The 15,563-nt window shown below is 32.5% G+C and overlaps 1 protein-coding gene across 8 annotated transcripts in view; it reads left to right on the top strand.

The window, feature by feature from the left end:
- Positions 1 to 15,563, top strand: part of Zmym4 (zinc finger MYM-type containing 4) — a 186,496-nt gene that overhangs the window by 129,776 nt on the left and 41,157 nt on the right. For 6 of the 8 annotated variants that reach the window (XM_047543837.1, XM_047543836.1, XM_047543834.1 and 3 more), the window contains 5 exons: positions 126 to 296; positions 7,755 to 7,839; positions 8,073 to 8,328; positions 13,347 to 13,521; positions 13,628 to 13,840. In XM_047543837.1, the coding sequence (XP_047399793.1) occupies positions 126 to 296; positions 7,755 to 7,839; positions 8,073 to 8,328; positions 13,347 to 13,521; positions 13,628 to 13,840 (900 nt within the window). The remainder of the gene's footprint in view (positions 1 to 125; positions 297 to 7,754; positions 7,840 to 8,072; positions 8,329 to 13,346; positions 13,522 to 13,627; positions 13,841 to 15,563) is intronic. The other 2 variants (XM_047543832.1, XM_047543844.1) reach the window with 1 other exon arrangement.

Below are 15,563 nucleotides of genomic sequence, written 5' to 3'. Positions count from 1 at the left end.
GGTATAGGGAATCTGATGAATGTCCATAGTTCTTCATTTCCAATAAGCTTTTCTTTGGGTGTTAAACCTGAAGAGGAATAATTTTTAAATTTGAATATTTATTAATCCTTTATATTGTGTTTTAGGATTCCAGCTACCCATTTGCCAATAAAGAATCCATTGGTTCGGATCTGGGGAATTCCTTTGCATCAAATATTAGAATTAAAGAAGAACCTTTGGATGATGAGTATGACAAAGCAATGGCACCACAGCAGGGACTACTAGACAAAATTAAAGATGAACCCGAAAATGCTCAAGTAAACATTTCACCTTTTTGTTTTTCCCCTCCTTTTTGTTCCACACATTGAATTATTCATTTGAGAGAGGAAGTGCTTAAGTGAAGTTGTTTGTTGACAGGGTGAAAGGAGACTGTTAAAGGAGGTTGAGCTGATTCAAATTGTCTTGCAAGGCATTAACAAGAGTTAAATGAAAATTTCCCAATTAGTAATTAAGGCTTTTAATTATCTTTGTCAATACCACTGTGATTTTTGCAATGCATCTCAGTGAAGGATTAGGAAACAGTGAGTCTTTAAGGATTTGAGATTGATAGAGTAGATTTGCTGAAGGCTTATGGTAGATTATGGGTTTGTGGTGTGATTGCATATAGAATAATAATCCTTTGCAGTTACTGCTAATGAAGGACAGGTTAGATATGGATTTACTGTCTTTCAGGATGGGGTTAATGGCCAGATTATCTTTGAAAGGGTTAATTGAACAAAGAACCAGTTTATTGGATTAATGGGTAGAAAGTAAAGGAAGCTTTGGTGAGTGATACATGTTTCCAAGTTTGAGATTTTTTAGAACTAAGGTTAAGAGTATTTTAAGTTGCTCTCAAGGTGAAAGTCATAGGTATCCTGTAACTGAAATCTTGAAGTCAACTAAGTTATCCAGTTAATGACTTTACACTGGTTGATATGGAAGAAGGAAGTTATATCAGATGCCATCATCATTTTTAAATAGAGGAGGGAGTGTAAAGGATGAATACACAGTAATAACAATTATTTGAAGTTGTCTATTGTTTTATACAGATGGCATGAATTCAGATGATAAGTGAACATAGCATGAATTAGCTATTTTTCTGAAATTATGTTTGATCTGGAGAATGTTCTATTTTTTTATATTTTGGTACTGAGAATTGAATCCAGGGACACCTAACCACTGAACCACATCCCCAGCCCTTTTTATGTTTTATGTTTTTGAGACAGGGTCTCACTAAGTTGCTCAGGACCTTGCTAGTTACTGAGTCTGGCTTTGAACTTGGTGTCCTTCTGCTTTAGCCTCCTGAGTTGCTGGGATTACAGGCATGTGCCACCATGACTCTTACCTTTTCCCATCTTTCTGTTTTATTAGAGAACTTAAGAATGTGGGATTTCTGTGGAAGAGGATTTTTTTATTCACGTCTCCTTGAGCAGAATTTCTCAAATCTCAGCACCATTGGCATTTTGGGCCAGATGATTCTTTGTTAGTAGGGGCTGCCCTGTGCATTGCAGAATGTTTAGGAACATCCTTGGCTTGTACTTCTCTCTCTGTTTTTAACAACCAAAAATGTCTCCAGATATTGCCAAATGTCCCTTGGAGAGCAAAATCATGTTGTATTGAGAACCACTGTTCTAGAGTAAAGACAGGAAAGAATAGGTGATTATGGAGATAGGTGATTCATATGTATCAGATTGATACCAAATGGAGCCAGAATTTCATGGTGCCTAAGAGAAGGTGTATATGTATTAGTGTAGTGACAATAAAGCTATAGGTATTGGATTGATAAAAGTGTGGTTCTACAAAGAAGGCAGTAAAAATATGAAATATTTGAATAGAAAGTAGAATGGACACTTTTGTAAGAACAGGTAAAATGGAGATCTTAGGTTTTTGAACTAGAGATAAAATGTCCTGACACTCAGGGAAAATTCATGAGAGAGTATATGCCTTAGAAGATGACAACTATGGCTATATGCAGGGAAGATCTCAAATCTTACATGCTCCAATGTGGACATGGGAGATATCATAAGAAATCATAGTGCTGGCAGGATACCAAAGACATTGGTTTTTCTTGTACATGACCCAGTGACATTTCTTTGGAACAAAGGACAGTTATAGCAAAGACCAAATACAGTGGGGGTAGAGGACATTGGTGACTGGAAAATATAAATAGGATGGAATGGATAGAAAAGCATATTTTTTACATATTCAGAATTATAAAATATGTTATAAAATGCTGAATATGAAAATTTATCCTGACTTTGGGGAAGAATTTCCCCAATTGCTCACCTCATGGTTGGATTCTTAAGAACGAAGCAGTAATGTTAGTAGGTCCTGGGCATATGATTCAAAAGCATTCTTTACCCTGACCCCATAATAAAGCAGTCCCAGCATGTGAGTAGATAAATGTAGGTTTTCCTTGAGCAGTCTTCTCTATTGTCAGCCACAGTAATCCTGTTGAACCAGACCTCTGATAATTCTTCTAGAATCCCCCAGGGGAGCTCATGTTATAAACTATAGATACACAAGTTCTTTCCTCTTTGTTTTTCCCTCTCTGGCTCCCTCTCCATCTTTCTCTCTCCCCTCCCTTCCTGACTTCCTTCTCCTCCCTCTTCATTGTCCTGTTGTTTTATATATTTCTCCCCCATGACCCATAGAAATCTGTATTCCTTGCTTTTCAATACTGCATAATGCTTTATTAATCTTATTCATTTCCCATGGACTAAAAAAGGGAATTCCTATGTATTACTTTCATAGCCTCAAAAACATTACTTTAACCTCTTATAATACTGATAGACTTTAACAGTTGGTCAGCCTTTACTTTTGACTGTCATTTACTAGTAACATCTCATGGTTTAATAAAAATCATAGTTTGAACTCATGGCACCTTTTCAAAACTTCCCTTGGTTTTCTTTGTGTTTAACTTTGTAGTTTTGCTTTTAGTTCACTTCTTAATTCTCTTTTTTACACAGTTCATTTTGGTTTTAATTTCTTTACTTTTATATATAAATTGCAAAGGAACTGAAATGTGTATATGTATATTTAACTTCTACCCATTTGCTCTTGGTTATTTCTTCAGTTATAAACTTCTGGGTTTGTCAGTCTCTTCCTTCAGGTCCTCTTATTAGCATAACATCATTTGATTTTCCAGTTTCATTTCTTCATTCTAATCCCATTGCATGTTACTATAGTGTTTTCTGTAGTTTTTTTTTTTTTTTAATAGGTATAGATGCCTTTATATGTACTATGGTATTTCATCCACTCAACAACACTGTGTAAGATGGCCAGAGTAAAGATATTTAACCACTATTGAATGGGGGAGCTGCATTTCTAGAGATTGTTATTTACTCAAGGTCTTATGTCCCGGAAAGAACCAAAGTGGGGTCATAATCAAGGTTTTGTTTTTGTTGCTTCATTTCTTAAAATGCCAAGAGAAGAAGATTTTAAAATGGAAATTTTAAGGAGGGCCAGAGATCTAACATTTACTTTTCTTTTTTTTTTTTTTTTTAACAGTTCTGAAAACTAGACACAGCAAGTACTATATGAAAATCATGATTCTTTTCTTCTTGCTCATAAAAATAGAGGGAGAGCTTTCCCCAACCCCTTCCTTTCTTGGTATTAGGGATTGAACTCAGAGGTGCTCTTGTCACTGAGTTATATTCACAACTTTATTTATTTTAAATTTTAATACAGTGTCTCAGTAAGTTGCTGAGGCTAGCCTCATATGATCTTCCTGCCTCGGTCTCCTGAGTTGCTGGGCTTATAGAAGTGTGCTGTTGTGCCTGGCTAGGGAGAGTTAATCTGTAATCTCTCATTGAAGTAAATTAATTAAGATGGGAAAGCAAATTTACCTAATTGTCACAATAGTGATTCATATAGTCTTGGAACATAGAATACAGTTATTCAAATGTTAGGACTTTGTTTTAGCCTTAACAAGTTAATTTGGCTATAGGAACTGTGTTCTTCATTTCTAAAATAATGTACTGGAATATTGATATGGATCTTTCTGTGTGGTAAGCAAAGTCAAGGTATTGGTAAAGGATTGTTTTGGCACCTGTGTTTTTCTCCTTCTGAAAGCTTTTGGGTCATCAATCAGTTCTCAAAATACCTTTATTAATTATTTGCTACTCATTGATGCATTTAGCAAATATTTGTAAAATTACTCATTGTGGAGGAATACCGACAAACCAGATATTCTGCAGATATTCTGAAGATATTATGGTGTATTCAAACAGAGAACTTAACATATATACTTATTTTACTATAAGTAATATAAGTATAATAATATAGGTTGGTTGGTTAAGAATGCATCAGACTTTTGGAATTGCCATCACAGAGAATAATAGAGCTCTTTGGAGACCATTGATGTGAGCTAATGAACACTGATTATTTTTGGAGTTTTCTGAGATTAAAATTTTTTTGCCACTGGAAATTTGTTTTAATATACTTTATAACATAGGAATGTCAGGATGTCAATATATGAATAACTTTTAATATATACATTTCATCAGCAGCACAAATAAGAGTATTTGTTTAGTCATTTTCTTAGATGCCAAAAGACATCTCATGTAATTCCTTATACATTTCTTATAATAGATACTCTGTTAAAAGACTACAGATTATTGATGTCAACATTATTATTTAACTCTTACTGGATTTTTGGCCCAGTAGATGTTAAGGATATTAGAAGAAAAAAGTAATGGAAAAAAGGAGATAAAATGATCATCATTTGCTGGTAAGGATCTTTGTTAGAGAATTACTAGAACTTTTGAAGGTTTAGTGGAGTACCTAGTTGAGTTATAGTTATAAAAAAGTTAGTAATATTTCTATAAATTACTTCTCCAAAGTTTTGCGATAATAATGAGAAAGATAGCTATTCCCAGCAGCATCTAATAAGTACTATGTCACATGAAAGATAACTTGGAGACACAACTTTTTAAATAAATGTAAAAGAAATATTATGTCAGCTATTCTTTTTTTTTTTTTTTTTGCGGTGCTTGGGATTGAACCCAGGGCCTTGTGCTTGCAAGGCAGGCACTCTACCAACTGAGCTATATTCCCAGCCCAGTTATTCTTAAGATATATATTTGATATAATTCTGAGGAAAATGTCAATGGTTAGGTCCCAAGTTTTGAAGACTAATATGTGTACACATATATTTTCTACCTTTTCTTTTTACCTTTTTAAAATAGTACTAGGGTGGGGTTTGAACCCAGGTTCTCGTGCAAGCTAGGCATGCTGGACCACTGAGCTATATACTTATGTATTCTAAAAATTAGTTGGGGAGGTTGAGAGTGGCAAATCATGTTAAATGGTTAAATATCCTACAGTTTCATTTGATTAGAATAGTGTGGTATAAGATCAGTTAGGCTGAAAATGACACAGCATCGATAGTTCCAAGGTATACATTATTGTCATGAACTTAATTTTTATTTATTATTTTTTTTTGTTCTGAGGCTGAGACTGAATCTTTATGAACTTAATATATTATTAATGGCAAGTGGGAAGGAATTCACTAGTTGTTTAGGAGAAGAAAAAGATGCCTAATCCTGGTTGGCAAATTATCACTGGCTGGCCAAATCCAGTCCACCTTGTGTGTGTGTGTGTGTGTTTTTTTTTCCCCTAACCCACTGCTTTCATAAATAAAGTTTTATTGGAACATTGCCACGGTCATTTATTTACATGTTATTTGGGTGTTTTTGCTCTACCAGGGCAGAGTTGAGTAGTTGTAACAGAGACCAGAGTTGAATAGTTGTGACACAGACCGTATGGCCTGCAAAGTCAAAAATATTTACTATCTGGCCCTTTGCAGATAAAGTTTGCCGACCCCTGGATTAAAGGACTGTATTATAAACAATGAAACCACTTTCTTATTATTTTATTATGGAAGTAAAACTTTGTAAGAGATAGAAGAAACCACAAAGGTAAAGATTGTTAGACTTTTGGCATAAAAATGGAAACCTCAGTACATAAAAATTTTAACTTAAAGTACATATTGAGGAAATGTTGACAAGATGGTACAGAAGGTTAATTCTGTAAATTATAATGTACTTATGGAACACTAAAAATAACTGCAAATGGAAACAATGGGAAAATACTTTAAAAAATTTTTTTTAATTAATTGCTGGAATAAATATAATTAAGAACAGTTTAGAGCTGGGCATGGTGGCGCATGCCTGTAATCCCAGTGACTTGGGAGGCCGAGGCAGGAGAATCGCAAGTTCAAGACCAGCCTCAGCAACTTAGCGAGGCCCCAAGCAATTTGGTGAGACCCTGTCTCAAAAATAAAAAGAACTGGGGATGTAGCTCAGTGGTAAAGCACCCTGGGTTCAATCCCCAGTACCAAAAAGAAAAAAGAGAGAGAGAGAGAACAGTTTTGTTGGAGAACAAATCTGTCATTAAGTATCAAAAGCCTTTATTATGTTCCTTTTTATCTAGTAATTCCATTTTAAGAATTAAATTATGGGTATTCACAAAAGATATTAATCGTGGCATTATTGATTGTACTAAATGTGTGGAAACATTAAATGAACCAGCATTGGGTTATATCATCTCAGTACCATGCAGGGCCATATTGGAGCCTGAGGCAAAAGAGAAAAAGTTGATGTCTTTATTTAAAAATTTGCTGTTTTGTTCATCATGGATTTTTGCATAAGTTTTGGTTTTTGAAAATACTGCATTAAAATACTCCCTTAATTGCTGAACATTTTGGTGCCTTTAATTTTGTGCCTGAGGCAAGTGTACTCAACTGCACTTCCATCATGTCCCTGTGTAATCTTATATCTGTTAAGTTGTATGTATTGATATTTCTCAAACTGTAATAATGTACTGACACCCTGCCTCACCACACACACACACAAATGGAGTATGTCTGAGATACTCCAGAATTCCAAGAATAAGGGATCTTTGCAGTAATTTGAGCTTTAGTGTGATAAACAATATCTTAAAAGTTCAATCTGTCACTAAATGGTGTTACAATGCAACAATATCATTATAAAAGCAAACAACAGCAATCAATTGTATTAGACCTCATTTATGTGATGGTTATTCATGACTTAAAATGTTTATATGCATTTAAAAATCATTTAAATAGCAATTTAAAAAAAATTTATTTTAGATTTCTCAGACTACCTAAACCACAGGGTTCTTGGCCTTCCATCTTGGAAACATTGGTATTTAACCATTAGAAGTTATTTGGAGTAACATGAATAATATGCAGAAGTTCAAATGATTGAAATTCATGATGCATTTTAACAAGACATCAGTTTTTAAGAATAGTTTATTTAGCATAATCACAACTCTGTAAAGAAAAAAAACCTTTGAATAGAGGAGGGGAAAAGACTGGAAAGAAATATACCAAAAGAACAACAGTGGATTTTTTTGGGGTGATGGAAATACGTTTAGATTTTCTTCTTATTTCTGCTTATCTAAATTTTCTATAGAGTGTGTATTACTTTTATAATAAACTGTAACTTAAAATAGTATATTAATTTATAAATATCGAGTGCCAAAGGCTCATTAGGTAGCTAACTTTCATTTTCCCTCTTTTATTCTCCCAATGTGTACAAACACCTTGTTATAGTTTGCTTACTGTTTTGTATTTTATTATTTTTTTATTGATGTTAATATAAACATTTTCCACCTATATAGCAGTATTAAAATGTCTTGAATGTCTGGATTTCTTTAGGCATTTAATGTTTTCTCAGTGTGTTTATTTATTTATTTTTTCCCTTTTAAAGGAGTATAGTCATGGCCAACAGCAAAAAACTCAAGAGGGGGAACTGAAAATTAGTGCTGTGTTTTCAGTCAGTGGCAGTCCTCTTGGTAAGAAACAAAACTGAATAAATGAATTTTATTTACTCTGACCAACATGAATGAGAGGAAGTTTCTATTTGTATTAAGGCAATTCTGTCTGCCCATTTAGAATGCCTTTAAATTGTTTCTTATATAATTACTGTTGGGTTTCAAAACTAATTCTAGAAGAAAAAGAAAGAATGGATACTTAAAATGCATGGTAAAAAGTAAAACTTTTTTTTTCTTTCAATTTTTTTCTTAAGCTCCACAGTTGACTACTGGCTTTCAGCCTTCACTGGCATCATCTGGCATGAATAAAATGCTTCCTTCAGTTCCAGCCACAGCTGTTCGAGTTTCCTGTTCTGGTTGTAAAAAAATCCTCCAGAAGGGGCAAACTGCTTATCAGAGGAAAGGGTCTACTCAGCTTTTCTGCTCTACACTGTGCCTCACAGGATACACAGTTCCACCTGCGCGCCCACCGCCTCCTCTCACCAAGAAAACTTGCTCAAGTTGCTCAAAGTATAGCAGAATTCTAAATTATCTTCTTTTTTCTTTTAACGTACTTTGTTCTTAGCCTGTATGTTATGTTTAATTTCCTATGTTTCTGTGTCTTATCAGAAATACCACATAATTTAGTGCCAACATGTTGCTACTTTAAGTCGTTCTAGGTGTTAGGTGTTCAGTTTTCTTTTAACTTTAAATAATGTGCCTTTTATGTATTAAGAAATCAATCCTTTCATCTTTGTCAGCTGAGATGCTTTACATAACAAAAAATATGCATTTAGGAGTATTGTAGTACCAAAGTATTTTATCTTGTAGCTGTAGATAATAGTGCAACAATATTAAAAGTTATGTTTTACATTGTTATATAACTGGAATTTATTTACTGTTTTTCTTCTTAACTTTAAATGACTATATATAACATACATATATATATGACGTATGTGTGTGTATAGATATATATATTTTTAATCATCTCAGTACCACTGAACTACCCCAGACCATCCACTGCAGTATTTAAAAACAAAAAAGAAATATGACCCCATGACCTTAGTAAGGTCAAACTGGTATGTTATAGAAATACTAAGGTATATACTTTGTAAGATAATTGTTAGAAACATTTTTAATGAGTAAGTTACAAAAAGAGAACTAATTCTTTTCTGGTCTTGAAACATGTTGGCTTCTATTTAAACCATGATTTTTTACTTTATTAGGGTTTATAGATGTATGGTGGCACCCATTCTGTGTCTAGAAAGGGGAAAAGATGGTCCCTTTTCTGCTTTGGTTAGATAAGAGACTTAAGTTTGAATATGGTTAGGTTTTTGCCAGAAGCTAGTTATATGCACATCCTTTTATGCTTCATTTCTTTTAAAGGTTTGGAACAATAAATTCTGGTTATATTTGGGTAGTAAAATAGCTTTTTAAATACATACTGTAATTCATGTATACAGGTATAGATTAATTTTAGTTTCCTTTGGAAATTGTTTTCCTTGTAACAACTCTGCTTTTTAAAACAACAAAAACAGACTCTGCAACGTTTTGTTCTGGGATTATCTCTTTTAAAGGGAATACAGGGTGAGCATCCCTAATCCAGAAATCTGAGTCTAAAGTTTTCCAAAATCCAAACATTTTTTTTACCACTGACATGATAATGAAAACGTTGTGGATTTTGGAATAGTTCAGATTTTGGATTAGAGATACTTAACCAGTTAAGTCTATGCAAATATTTCAAAATCTGAAAAGTCTTGAAATCTGAAAATTTTTGGTCTCGAGCATTTCAGACATTAAAGGACCTTTAAACCCGGAACACATTCTTTTGCATGTTTCAGTTCCATCAAATTTTTATCTTCTGGGAGTCTTTTTCATTATATGTGACTAAAAGTCATCTAGAACCATGTATATTGAGTAAAAGATAGACTAAGAAATATCAGTTTTTGTTTAAAAATCAAATTTGATGAATAAGATTGGTGTTTTTGTTACTTACAATTTGATGAATAAATTCAAGCAATCTGTTATACAACTTGGTGACTATAACATATTGAATTCTTGAAACACATTCTGAGAGTGAATATAAGGTATTCTCACCATAAAAATGATAATTGTGTGGGTAATGCATATGTTAATTAGCTAGATTTAGTCATTCCACCATATTTGATGAATGGATTATTTAATGACCCTAACTTTTGGAGGGGGAGGAACTATTCTTACTGTCTTATAGCTGTAGCTTTTGTGATATAAATGATTTCTATATAATAATTTTGGCAAGTTTAACAATAACAAACTTCTTTATACTGTTTGTTATAATAGATGGTTTTAAAAATGTACTTAAGTATATATTATGTCTGTAATTTCTGTGTTCTATACTATCAGATTCTAAGATTCAGTCAATTGAAAACTATAATTTTTTTAAAGATTTTTTTCCTTACTATTTTGCCATGTAATAATTTGATGTGATAACTTCCTTTTAGACATCTTTATTCTTATTTTAGGGATCAGGAGTTTCTAAAATTTCAGTGATTGTTCCCCTTTCATAATAGAGATACCTCTTTCAAAGACATCAGTTATTTTCAAAGTGACCATAGAAAACTCGCATTTAAAAATGTGTGCCCCCTTTTCATATTTATATTTTATTTATATGTAATATATATGTGAATGTGTGCGTATGTGTGTATATATGTGTGTGTGTGTGTGTGTGTGTGTGTGTATATATATATATATTAGTCTTACCTATATGTTATTTTCATGTTAATTCATCACACTTCTTCAGCCTTTGCTGTTTTCCATAGCTTTGTCTGAAGATGGTTAATTTTTACCTACCTCTCTTGTCTTTATTTTGATCGTAACATAATTCAGTTTTTCTTTGAGATTGCGTTTTGCCTGTCATGTTTGATTTTATTCATTATTCAGAGATTCTCTATTCTTTTTATCCTGTTATTCCTGACTCTTAACTGTTCATTCACTTACTATTTGAGCTTTTTTTTTTTTTTTTTTAAATCTCTTACTTTTTTCCTCTGCCGCACTTTCTGTTCTTTCAGGTACTGTTTACCTGCTTTTCTCATTGGCCTGTTTTTTTTTTTTTTTTTTTTAATTTTTAAAAATTTCCTGTATTAACTTACTTTTTCCTTTCTTTTCTTTTTACATTCTACCCTTTTCTATTGTCTTGGCCTCAGGCATTGATCAATCTTGTTTTTCCTTGAACTCTGTTTTATTTGTTGACTACTCTTTCATGTCTGTTCACCCCCTTTCCTTTCTTTCTTTCCCCTCTTATTACATAGTCATTTCAACAGTTTGATACAGTATGGTTTATGTGCTTATACAGTTGCCCAATTGGGTGTACCTTAAATATAAGGAAATTTAAATTCAAAGAAGCTGAAAGATTCATGTAGTGTTACATAGCTTTAGTTTTGGCATATGCATTATTTTCCTATGTAGTCCATAACGTCATACAGGTTTAGTTTGTAAATTAATCACAGTGGGAAGAATTTCAGTTTAATTTAAGTATTTAGTGTTTAAGTATTTAGAAAAAGAAAATATTTTTTTTTTTCCTCCTAAAAACTGCTTTTTTTAATAGACCAGTAGCACTTAGGCTAAAAGAAACTCATTAGCTGTTCAGAGTAGCAGTTTTGTTTGTTGTTTGCTTCTTCTTCTTTTTTTTTTTTTTTTTTTGTTAAGTAGTATCTCTCTTAGCCTCTTGAATTTACCTAAATTCTAAATATGTTTTGGTCAATCATCATTTGATTTTAAGGTTTCTTTTAGTAAGAAGAAATTAATAATTTATTTGAAATGTTATTTAAATCCTATACAAAAGAACTAATTTGGAGGATAATTCTGTTAGTTCAGATTCTTGGTATAATAATATTCAAACAAGTTACCATTTCTGGATTGTCTGTACTGTTTCTGAATTTTCACTAACTAGAATGAGATTGCTGCTTCTCATTCTGGTGTATGATATCATCAACCACATGAAATATAATCAAGTTAGATTCTGAGTATATTGAAATCAGTGTGACATACCTGTTTTTAGGTATTTCTTCCATTTTCTGATCTATGTTGTACCTAGTCCTCATCTCTTTAACCTTCTAAAACATTTCTGTTTAAGAGCTAAGTTGCTCAGCTAATATGTTGCCTTCTTTTGGGAGGCCTTTCCTATCACATATGGTCTGATCTAAAATAACTATTTCTTCATTTATATTTTTGTAGTACATTATACCTATTTCAGAATCATTCATAATATTACAAATTTTAACAATGTTTTTGTAACAGTCTTGTAAATTTGTTGTCCTTTCTGGGCTCCATGGCACATGTCTGTAATCCCAGCAGCTCAAGAGGCTGAGGCAGGAGGATTGCAAGTTCAAAGCCAGCCTCAGCAATTTAGTGAGACTCTAGGCAACCTACAAGACCCTGTCTAAAAATAAAAAGGACTGGGGACGTGGCTCAGTGGTTAAACGCCCCTGGGTTCAGTCCCTGGTAAACAAATGAATGAATTAATTACATAAATGAAAAAATAATGGATTGTCCCAAAAACTGAGTTTAAGCACAAGCAAGAACCATGTCTTGACTCTGGGTTGAGCTAGTTTCTGGCTCAGTATAACTGCTTAGTAAAATACTAGTGAAACACAGTAGAATGTAATTTTTTAAAAATGCCATGAAGGGGGGAAAAAAAAAAAAAGCAGAAAGCAAACCAGTCTACTCTACCAAGTATAGAAGACAGCAAAGAATGGAGTAATGTATTATAGAATAGTACACGATTAAGTGTTTCTTATGATAATTTTTCCTTTATGTTTACTTTATTATCTTTCATTGAAGCAGAAATAATAATTATCTTCCTAAAAAAGTGTCCTGTTAGTGTATTCTGTTAAAGATGCAAAACTGGGCATAATAGTTTATTTTGTGGGTGTGTGCTCATAAGAGAGACTGCTTACAAAATTTCACCAGCTTGAGAAAAATTTTTAAAATGTTTTATACTTTTAAACTGGTAAATTATTTTAAGAAGATTGTTGTATGGTAGAATTAGGATTGAAGTGATACAGAGCCTTCCTTATTCATTAGGGTTTTAGAATCTATTGCTTTTTGCTACTAATGCTTACGAATCAAATTGATTTTTTTTGTGTGGAAATACTAGATTTTATTAATCCATGTTGGAATACATAGTGTTGTTTAAAATGTCTATTTGCTTTTAAAAGAATGGTTTTGAAGAATTTCAAATGCAGTATTATCTTTAATGAATATTTTGAAAATACAGATGATTCTAAAGAAGAAAATTAAAATCTATAATCCCACCTCTAAAGATAATGAGTGCTAATCATCTTTGAAACATTATACTAATACTCAACAATAATTTCATGAAGCACATGGTTATTATTCTGTTTTATAGAAAAGAATGTAAGGATCAGAAAAATTCATGTTTATTCAAAATATCAATTCCAGTGCCTTTTTCCTTCACTAAAATTGCCTGTTTTATTTGTTTACTTTAACTCATGAAAAGAAAAAAGTAAGAATTATATTGTGGCTTATTTTGTCTTTGTTATCATTTCTAGAGACATTTTAAATCCAAAGGATGTGATCAGTGCCCAGTTTGAAAATACCACCACCAGTAAAGATTTTTGCAGTCAGTCATGTTTGTCAACATATGAACTGAAAAAAAAACCTATCATTACCATTAATACAAATAGCATTTCAACCAAATGCAGCATGTGTCAGAAGAATGCTGTTGTAAGTTACCTTTTAAATTTATTGGGGGAATGAGTCTAATGCTTGCTTAAAGAACAACTTTTGATGGTCTCTGCTTGTTTGTATGTTGTTGTTTTTCAATTCTTAGATTCGACATGAAGTGAATTACCAGAATGTGGTACATAAGCTTTGCAGTGATGCATGTTTTTCTAAGTTTCGATCTGCTAACAACCTCACTATGAACTGTTGTGAGAACTGTGGGGGTTACTGTTACAGTGGCTCTGGACAGTGCCACATGCTTCAGATAGAAGGACAGTCTAAGAAGTTTTGTAGTTCAGCATGCATCACAGCATACAAACAGGTACTTTACCATATTTAAATCCTGATGTCTCTGTTCATTTCAAAGGAATACAATTTTTTGGTAGAAATTATTTATGAAATAGTTAAAATATTAAAAGCTTGTTTCTTTTTAAACCTTGTAGTTTGTTGAATGAATGTGAGTGTTAAATATCCTATAATAAACAATTTCAGTTCATGGATTTGAAATAGGTGTTTTAGGGTATAGTATGGTATTTCTAGGATATTTTTGAACAATATTGCTTAAATGCAGAAAATTATGAAGAAGAAATATAATTTTTCTCCCAGAGATATCCAGTCCTGTGCTTTTGGTGTGTAGCAGCATAATCTTTGAAATACATTTTGATTTGCATGTATACTTTTTGACAAGAAAGGGTCAAGTTGTATTCTTGAAATTGGAGTCATATAATTAAAATTGCATCAGAAATTCAAAGTCTTAATTGTTTAAAGGGTTTTTCTTCATGAAATAGGAAATAATAAATGGGGGTTATATATGTATTCTGTGAATTATAAAGTTTGCAGATAAATTATGTAAACTCACATGACAGATGTCTTTGATTCAGTTTTGTGTGTATTAGATTTACATTTTTGTTAGTAATTTTTTTTTTAATTATCAAATACTTTAATAGTTTTAAAATTGGCAAACCTAACTGAGAGCAATGGCTCATACTTTTAATCCCAGAGACTGAGGCAGGGGGATAGTGAGTTCAAAGCCAGCCTCAGCAATTTACCAAGGCCACAAGCAATTTATCAAGACCTTGTCTTGGAATAAAATATAAAAAGGGTTGGGGATGTGGCTCAGGGGTTAAGTGCCCCTGGGTTCAATCCCTGGTACTTTAAACAACAACAAGAAGAAATAAGTCTAAAGGAATAGTTAAGTACTTTTTATATTTTTAATTAATTGTTCAGTTAATTTTTTTTTATTTTTGTGGTACTGGGTATTGAACACAGGGCCTTGAGCATGTCGAGCAAACACTACCACTGTTCTACACCACCAGGGCTTTTTTTTAAATTTTATTTTGAGACAGGCTGTTACTAAGTTGCCTAGGCTAGGCTTGAATTTGTGATTCTCCTGCCTCAGCCTCTCAAGAAGCTGGGATTACAGGAATGTTTCTCTGTTTAAGTGCATTTATTGATTCTTTTTAAGAATAGTGATTTTTTTTTTAAACAATTCACAAAAATTGGTGAATTTAATAGTGTCAGGAAATTTCCTACGAATTATTTTTAAAAACTGCTGTGATTTTGGAATTTTAAGTATAATAGACAATTTTTAGTTTATTTCTTGTTAATGAATATATAGCACATTGAAAGGACTTAGCTTTATTATTAATTTGTTTTTTCTTGAAAAGGAAAAAAAATCCTAGAATCTTCTTGTGTATTATATTTATTCAAAGGGTTGTTATTTTCCTGATGGTGTATAAGATACTAAAACTTACTGGACTCTGTTCCCTGAAAGATGATTCCTGTTCCACAAGAGAAGGAAAAAATAGGATGAAATACCTTAATTTTGCATTTATTCATTACTTTTAAAAAATCTTTGTGTTTCTGGAGTGTTGGGGATTGAACAGGGCCTTACATGGCTAGGAAAGTGCTCTACATTGAGCCCTATCGTTACTTTTAATTTAGTCAATACCTATTCAGCTTCTCACATATTTTAGTATGTACTGTGGTAGGGAAAAATTGGAATGTAATATTGAAGTAGATCTAAGATTTAATTCCTATGCCTT

This window comes from Sciurus carolinensis, chromosome 1 (genome assembly GCF_902686445.1).
Source record: "Sciurus carolinensis chromosome 1, mSciCar1.2, whole genome shotgun sequence".
NCBI lineage: Eukaryota > Metazoa > Chordata > Mammalia > Rodentia > Sciuridae > Sciurus > Sciurus carolinensis.
The sequence above is the reverse complement of the archived record's forward strand: the minus strand, read 5'-3'. Positions and strand labels throughout refer to the sequence as shown.